Raw genomic sequence first — 9,395 nt, forward strand, 5'->3', positions numbered from 1 at the left:
GACGGATGGATACCAAGTATATAGATTGTAACCCAATTATATTACATGCATTTATGTGGATTCATTAAAAAAGGGATGTGTCAAACAAGTAATTTTCATCCTTAGCATTTATGGTGTTAAACAACATAAAAGGAAAATGTATATCAAATCTGATTTATTTCAAACTGGTCCAGTATGCCAATATTTCCCTTAATGCTTACTTGATCTCAGATCTTTAAAAAAAATAATAATAATAATAATAATAATTGTCAGACAACAAGCTGTATAGTAGTAATTAGTCTCATGCATTTCAGAAATAATGTATTAGCAATTATCTGATTACAAATATCCTGACTAGGCTCACTACAATCATTTAATTAATTAAATATTATCTTACAGTCTTGTGTCCATTCTGGCAGGCCACATGTAGGGCTGTCTGACCCATGGCATCCTCCACATCCACATTGGATACATGCTGCAACAAGTCATGAAGTAGTTCCGTCCTCCCGTTAACAGCCAGCCAGTGAATCTGTAGACACAAAAATACAGAGGTAGTTTACATTTTTTGCATGAAACAAAAAAAATAATCCATTCAACAACAGGGTTAGGAGTACATAGCTGATTTATGTTATGTTTAACAACTAATAACAGTTTAAAATTTATCATTATGGTCACCATATACTTACAGCAGTTAGGCCTTCATTGTTGCAGATGTTAACATCTGCATTGTACTCCAACAGTCTACCCATGCACTTCTTCTGCCTGTTAAAGTAAGTATGCATATAATTGACATTATTTTTACAAATAATGCAAAAATTATGTTGAATAATGTTTGGTGAAGACAAAGTAATTCTTCCCTCTAAGTAGGCACTCACTCCAGTGTTTGTTATATTACGTGAGAGACGTAATCTTGGAAATCCACTGTCTTAATCAGTTTTTTCACTGCTTCCTACATACCTAATCCAGCTCGTTAGTGGAAAATCATGTCCCCGTGAGCTGTATCAGGGAAATCCTGAAACCATGCAGTACACTGAGGCTGGATTAAGGAATGTATTGTGGTCAGGAGATGGCAGTAGTGTATCAGTTTGAAAAGAAACACTCTACCCATTTCTTGCTGCCAGATGGAGTGGAGTACATCCAGAGATGTCCTGGTAGTTTGGGTTTGCTCCTCGCTTCAGTAAGAGGACCAAACATTCCACTGACCCACAGCTGAGAAGATATGTGGATAAAAAACAAAACTGTGAAATCAGATGCATTTTGTGCAACAACAAGCAACCTGATATAAAAGTTCAGCTATTACTTTGTGAATTTAGATAACAATGCAGATGCAAAATGTGAGACACTAGAAGCAAAGTATTATACTTAAACATTTGATTCTGTGCTAATTTCGAATCAACATACTTGGCAGCTATATGCAGGAGGCTTCTCTTCACTCGTCCAAATGCATAGTTAACATCAAACTTTGAGTTCAAGAGCAACTCTGAGACTGATCTAGAAAAACACAAAAAAAAACACTTTAAGCACCAGAATATTCAAATTATTACACATTTTTTATTTATTTTAGCCCTCTACCTGTGTTGATCTGCCATCACCATAGGCATTAGCGTGTAGACAGCAGTCTCGTTGTCTGTACAGAAAATGAGAACAATGACCTAATATCAGTTAATCAGGTTATCTCAAAACAATGACAAGGCTTCATTCCCTTCCACTGCATAAAAGATTGAATACTGTATGTAAATGTCAGTTTATCTGTGGACCAAAGGTCTTTGTGGACAGGATATGTTCACAAGTTGGAAACCCTGCTTGGCCACTTCAATACATATACCTACCTATATGCTAGGCTTACAGCCGCACTTACGTAAACTTCTGTCTGTAACCTTAATGGCTTTATGCGCAATTTATCCCCCATACCAATGTACAAGCGTATCAGGTTCAGCAGCTTCACTGGGGTGTATTTCAAACATATCTGCGTCAGTGCTGAATTGGAAACAAACATCAAACAAAAAATATCCAGTCCATAGTAAATCTATAGTCAGTTATAAAGGGCTATTGTCTAATTGTACCTACAAAGTGGATTAACAATTTCCATAAAAGCTTGGCTAGTCTTTTGAAAGTGGCAGTACTGCTAGTGTTCCTGACAGACTCATACTAGCATCACACACTAACATGTCTTTGTAAATGCTGTACTGAGAATGATTCACCACCCAAATCTTCATTCACTGCTATTTCTATGGTGGCTGTCCAGTTTCCTTCCACATTTCAGAACCATGCTGGTGGGTGCACTGGCTATAAAAATTGACCCCAAGTGTGACGGGCCTGTGCATGGCGCCCTGCAGTTGAGAGGTGTCTCATTCACGGTGTATTTCTGATTCACACCCAGTGTCCCTGGGACAGGTTCCAGATCCAACACAACCATAATCGGGCAATAACATGATTAGAGGAGTGTGGAAGGAAGTACAGAAATATGAAACAAAGGGGAAAAGTACAGATGAGCAGAAGAATGGAGAGAGAAAAGGTTTTATGGAGGGAAGAGGGGGAGAAAAGAGGATATGTTAAATGGATAGATGTTTTTGTGAAAGTGCATCTACATGATGTTTACACAGTGACAAAGTGTATCATAAAGCAACCGACATGAATTAAATGTTATACATAAAACACCATGCTACCAAAGCAAACTGAATATGGTGCTGCACTACTGGTGACATTATTTTGATGTCCACGGTCAGCCACTGTCTTAAAGGTAGATCGAGCTTTGACTTCCTGATTAGTGTGTGTGTTTATATTTTTGCTTGTTTTTTTTTATCAAATTACAGCAAACGGTTGTAAAAACGTATGTACGCATAACTTGCTTAAATAAAACCAAAGCGTATCGTGTATAGGCCTTACTAAGAACATAACATTACTATCGGATGTGTGAAGCTAGAAACTGGCTTTATCACACACTCGTGTGAAAACAGAAGTCACAATGCTGATTACAATGGCGTTAAGTAAAGGGAAATGGTCCAGGCTTACCCTCGGGGAGCTCCACTGTCCTGGCGCGGCGTAAAGAGCGCGTCAGTCGGTTCAGCTGTACGTTTAACTGCTCCATCGCCCTTTCCATCATACGAGCAGGGAATACCTTGATGGAGGGGCTGTAATTAAGCTTCTGCGCCTCCCTTTAACTACATTTAAACGTCTAAATCCATTAGGTTATCCATTTCGTCGAGAGGCTACGCAACGTCCAACTCAACCCAACATAAAGACATGACACCCGTCTGAACCATTTGGCATTACTTCCTTGTGAGCGCTCGCTTCCTGTTTTCATTACCTTCTTCTCGCGATGCATACTGGGTAATGTAGTTGTGGATCTCTCCCCCTTTCAATTCTTTAAAACTCTTGCTTGCAACACACCCAGTTTAACCAATCAGCTAGTCTTTTCTGAATAAAAATGGGTGTGATAGAGCAGAGAAAGGTATATGCAGGTATATTTAGGACGATTCTTAATAACATGAACATTTATGCCATGTTCATCTCACCAGTCATTGCTGGCATTAATAAAATGAGATAGACTACATATTAGGCCTTTTTGGAAGTCCCAATATGCTGTTCAACCATGCATTGTCAGAAAGAAAAACATCAGACATACAGGAGACCGGACTATGCATTTAGGTTTTCTTGTTTTGTTTGTTTATTTGGTTGTTTGGTTGGTTGGTTGGTTGCTTGCTTGCTTGTTTGGTAATTTTTTTTTTTTTAATCAAAATAATTTTTTCCAGTCCATATGCACTAATCTGGGACACACTCCGAAATGGTTAACAGTTCAGAGTTCCCTCAAAGGGTCAATTAAAAAAAAAAAAAAAAGTCTGCAAGATTTAACCTTTTTTTTTTTATAGTTATTTCTAATATATATATATATATATATATATATATATATATATATATAACAAGGTGTCCTCATGGACGGTAGTGTAACAGGTTGATAAAGATTTAAATATGTACATATCATGTTGTACTATCTACTCATCTACACACAGTTTCTAGACGAAACTGGATACTGTATAACCTGTTGAGGGTCACAGTGAATCTAATACACCCTGGGTATAATTTTAGACCATAAATTGTTTTTCACATTTGTTTTTGTTTTTCTCTAGGGTTTGTGTTTTATTGGTATTTTCATTGTATATATTTATTTTAAATTTTATTTTAAACCTCAATTGACAAAAAAATTAGATCTCAATTTTATTAGACCTTTATGAAATTATATATTTTTTAATTAATCTAGAAGTATTGTAAACTGATGTGTAAGTGTGTTTGTGTATTATTTTGCAAAACAAAAAAAAAGCATGCATGCTTTGACAGTTTTTTTTTCTAATGAGTCACTGGTTAAGGTCATGAGAAACTTCATAAACAATACAAAAATCTCAGTTTACAGTATCATCAGCCTTCTCCTCAACCACTCTTAATTTCATTTCAGTAACTGACCACAGCACCTTATCATAGTACAGGCATAAACCATATACTATATGTAATGTCTGTTTGTGCATTGTCTTACTGCACATACAAATGTGGTCCATTAAAATTATAACTTGGTTCAAACTTGGTTGTATCCCAATACAGAACCAAGAGAGACAAGGGACATAAGCAGATGCAGCAAACCCAACAGTTTCCTTCACACAACATGTGTATCTTATATCTTTTCTAAGGTTCATGTGTCCCTACTTAATTGTCTTTTTAAAATATTATCATAAGTGCATCATGAACCCAAATGCATTATACCAGTGCAAGTGATAGCAGGAGCAAGAAGAAATTGAGCAAGAGATGTGGATTAACTTCACCACAGTGCTTATTCCACAGTATCCCAGATAGTTTTAAGTACTGTATATAACATTATGTACGCACAACATTAAAATTGCATGTCCTATTTCACAGAATGCATTGCAGGCATTAAGCGATGCATATATGTTCCCCATTATTACTGCGGTAACTGTGTGTAATTTAGTTCACCCATGACAGCTGCTGCCTTGTAGGTTTGCTTCACCGATAACAAGACAGAAATAAGTCATGTGATTGGATTTTCAGGACATGTTGGTTTTTGTGCCAGTTAAAACTGTTCATGAAAGCTGTTGTCTTCATGGGTCATACACATATAAAATCATATCCAAATCTTATAGTGGTGTGAAACTTTTTAACAAAGTTGGTTATTACAAAATGTTCTATAAGTAGTATTATATTTAGTATTAGTATTACTATTATTATTATTATTATTATTATCATTATTATTTGTAGTAGTAGTAGTAGTATGAACAGATGGCATCACAAGGCTGCACACATGCTAACAGGGACCTTTATAAGTCAGTGGGCCAAAAGACATTGTCCTGTATACAGTACATCGGGAGCTGTGCAACTGGTGTTATTCTGACCACATGCGTTACCATGTCTGCCTTATCATGGACAGCAAGTTAAAACAAAACAAACATGAAATTCTGTGTGAAACCACGAAGATGGTGATGCTGCAATGAGTGAGGTGTTTTGCGATGCACATGCACTTCAAGACTGGAAGAACAACACTGAAATAAAAAGAGAAATCAGGAAGACTTTAGCAAGGTGAACCTTCGAAAAATGTCGAAACCATATGGCAACTTGTGCATGATGATCATCGTAGAACAATCCACAACATTGCTGCCATTGTTGGTGTGTCAAAGGAAACAGTCCAGACAATCCTCACGTGTGATTTGAACATGCACCGTTTTGCTGCCAAGTTGTTCTCCAGGCTGGTGACGCAGGAGCAAAAGAAACATTGCACCGGAGTTTGCCAAGAACTCCGTCAGCGTGCTGTGGATGAACAGTCCTTCATGTCGAGGATCTGACCGAGGATCTGGTGACAAAACTTGGAAGTATGGGTATGACCAACAGATCAACATTTGAAATGAACCAACAGTCTTCACAGTGGAAAATCTTCACAACATTTGCGCTATTGTGCTTTATGAATTTGACCCCAGAGGTGAGACAGTCAATAGTACATTCTACTGCATGGTCTTAGAGCATCTAAGGGAGGAGGTACAGTAAAAGCAACCCAGTCTGTCGGTCACGAAAAACAAACTATACCCAATTACAATTTTAGTTCAAGCAATACTTTAAAAGTTTAGGCACTGTGTTCCATAGGCTCTCAGAGAAAAGTTTTGTTCATATGGCTCTTCTAAACAATCTTCTTGTTAAAAGTGAAATATAATAATTGTTTTTGAAACTTGACAATCAACAATGTGTATATGTTGAATTCCAGACACTTTTTTATCGATTTCAGGTTTTATATTATGACCCTGATGGTTTTTTATGGATTTCAAAAATGCTTATAATGTGAAAAAAAATATATTTTAATATATATCATTTGATTAACTCATTCCTTGGTAGAAAAATACTTGACCACTGGGAAATTAGAAATTAAAATACTGTATAAACAATGTAACAACATAATTCTTTTTTTGTTTAACATGGATGCATTCTGACAAAAATGTACTAGAAAAATAGATTTTACTCAAATATGGAAAACTAAAACGTTAATGCTTCAACTGAAAAAATAGATGTCATAATTTTATTCAAACAGAAACTTTTATTACTTCAACTGTAGAAAACATATAACTGTTAAATTATTTATATTTTTAAAGAAACACTGCTGTTTCGCCTAAAAACATTCAATATCTGTTTGCTAACTAACTCAATATGGTGTCCCTTTTATGAAATAGTCATGCACAGTATGGATAAGTGACATTAAATAATTAAAATATACTGTAAATAATTAGAGGTTGCCATTAAATAATTTTTTTTCTTTCTGTCCAGCCAATTAGGTAGCCCCTGCAATTAATGTTCTTTCAAAGTAGATAGAGCTCATACCTTAATGAGGCAAAGTAAACAGCTCATTTATGCAAGTCTTATATCCTTGGTGGGGCAAAAGTTTCTTTTCTTAATATTCAAAATTGTCTGGTGCCTTATCCATTGTTAGATTAATGCAGATAGCTCTCGTGCTAACTACACAGTGTAGCAAGAAGAGGACAACACTGATAACTGATAAACATGGAAGCCAAACCACAATGTACATAAAAAGCATAGGAGTCCATTCAATTAATATTCAGTTTACTGTATATAGTCAGTCTGGATATAAGAGAAAGATAATATCTTTAACTTAGTACTTATAAGTTATAGAACTTATAGAAATAACTAAATAAATATGTAAAGCTTAAAAAGTATACATTTGTTTTAAAGACAATTAGGTAAAATGAAATAAAAACGTTTTAATATTTTAATGAAAAGTAAATACTACAAGAAAATACTACTACTAATACATATATTATAAGATTTATTTTAATATAATAATGAAGTTTATAATTAAAATAATTGAGAATTTTCAAGTATTTCTACAAAACATATATACTACATTCACATGTCCAGCTTCAGATAGAGCAGATATACAGTATTTATTTTTTCTTCAACATGATTTATGTGTGTATGTTATTTTGTGGTGGGTACAAACATAAAGGTGAATTAATTGGGACAGTTTTGGATTGGGACAGTTTCTAAATTCACCATCAATAAATTGTAATAGTGTATGAACACGACCAATATATAAAAAGACTAGACATCAAAATGTTGATCTAGCTATTATTTGGTAATTAATTTTATTTACTACTACCACCAATAACAAGGTTTAGAAATTCTTCAATATCTTCTAACATTATAGATTTATATAAAGATTATCTAAACTTTATTTAAAAAAACACCAACACACCAATGTGAGTTGATTTATTTCCATGTAACATAGGATTTGATTAAATAATAATAATTATTATTATTATTATTATTATTCATAGTAGTAGTAGTAGTAGTAGTAGTAATAATAATAATAATAATAATAATAATAATAATACAATTAATTATTACAATTACTTGAACACAAGTAAACAAGTAACACTAAGTAAAAAATATATATATCTGTTTACTTATCAGTAGGCTGGTTTAATTAATATTTCTCAGTTAATTTAAGTGTAACTCAGAAAATGAGTGTAACCCTGAAGAAAGTGTAACCCTGCCTCTTAAGATGTTTTATAAAACACAACTTAATGCATAAAAAAAGCATATAATTCATATTTAATCATAGTTGTGGCTTATTTCAAGCATCAATTTTACCTCTGTACTTTTCCACTCTCCACTCACTGTATTTTAAGACTGACTCAATTAATCTCATCCATACTGTCCCAATTTGGGACATAGTTAAAATGATTAAATTCTAAACATATGTACCTGAATGTATTTGAACCATTTAAGGTTTTCTGTAGGCATATAATATGTATGTATAATATACTAGTCACAACAATTTTATAACCATAAAAAGGTTCAGATTGTTTGATGCTTATCACATGACCTCGCACGAGTTGTAAATTAAAGAGTAATTTTACTTTTATCAATCAATTCCAGTAAAGAGATAAGTTACATTTGTTATTACTTTCTTTTACCTGCGAGAAAATAAATGCTGCTAAGATTAATTGTCCCAGAAACCCTTATTTCGGCAGGTAGGACAATATGTAGGGCAGTTTTGTCAAATTTGTCATTTTTTCAGCACTGGTGTTCGTGTAAGCATCACTACTGCAGTGCTACAACATGCAGCAATTACTGGCACGAATCACCAACAGAACTATGTTTTTTTGTGCGCAACATCTAACCTGTAAAATTCCTGAGAGGTCTTTTGAAGCCAGTGTTTCATTTTAAGCAGTTCCACGTAGTAGTAGGCTATGAGTAGTAGTAGTAGTAGTATTTGGGAAATTAATGACGCCATAAACCTCTTCTGGGATCCCGTGTAATAAGCTTCGGGTTTTTTCATCGGTCCCAAAGCAAACGATAAATTTGCATTCTAATCCACCATACATATGCTTGCTTAATTTATGCTTCTGTTTGGGTTCAGTCTGCCCGGAAAAAAAGACTTCTCGGTCTAAGTCTTGTTGGCAAAATTAACCCTTTCCAGGCCCGATCTATGCACTTCCCAGAGCCAGCGACGAGGGGGCGCTCATCATGATTAATGACCTAATTTATAATACAATTAAAAAGGTGCGAAAATCTGCAAAGGTTTGTTAGACCTTTGACATCGCAAACCACGTTAAAAGCAGTTCTTCAAGAAAACCTGATCGATACATTTCTTGACCTATGATTTTCCAATACTACTTGCACTGAGTGTGCTCCCTTAAAAAAAACTTAAAAGTTATGTAAGAGTCCTTTCGAGTACTAAAGTGGTTCTACTCGAAACTGTATAATAAGGAAAGAGTTGTAAAGTTAAATGTTTTCCAAACTGTAATATTTTTCGAGGAAAGAGATCACATCCAGTTCTATTAACCTAGACCATCTGTTTGTTGTTTAGGTTCTTTGTGCGGGTATTTAATTCCAAATACAATGCACAG

The 9,395-nt window shown here is 34.6% G+C and overlaps 1 protein-coding gene across 3 annotated transcripts in view; it reads right to left on the reverse strand.

The window, feature by feature from the left end:
- hace1 (HECT domain and ankyrin repeat containing E3 ubiquitin protein ligase 1) overlaps window positions 1–3,248 on the reverse strand; it is a 21,769-nt gene extending 18,521 nt beyond the window's left edge. The window contains exons 1-6 of one of the 3 annotated variants that reach the window (XM_053494576.1): window positions 2,992–3,248; window positions 1,552–1,606; window positions 1,381–1,470; window positions 1,084–1,188; window positions 666–741; window positions 377–508 (exon numbers count right to left, since the gene is read on the reverse strand). In XM_053494576.1, coding sequence (XP_053350551.1) covers window positions 377–508; window positions 666–741; window positions 1,084–1,188; window positions 1,381–1,470; window positions 1,552–1,606; window positions 2,992–3,082 — 549 coding nt within the window. In that variant the 5' untranslated portion in view covers window positions 3,083–3,248. The other 2 variants (XM_053494578.1, XM_053494577.1) reach the window with 2 other exon arrangements.
- Between the last annotated feature and the right edge of the window lie 6,147 nt (window positions 3,249–9,395).

This window comes from Clarias gariepinus, chromosome 4 (assembly GCF_024256425.1).
Source record: "Clarias gariepinus isolate MV-2021 ecotype Netherlands chromosome 4, CGAR_prim_01v2, whole genome shotgun sequence".
Taxonomy (NCBI): domain Eukaryota; kingdom Metazoa; phylum Chordata; class Actinopteri; order Siluriformes; family Clariidae; genus Clarias; species Clarias gariepinus.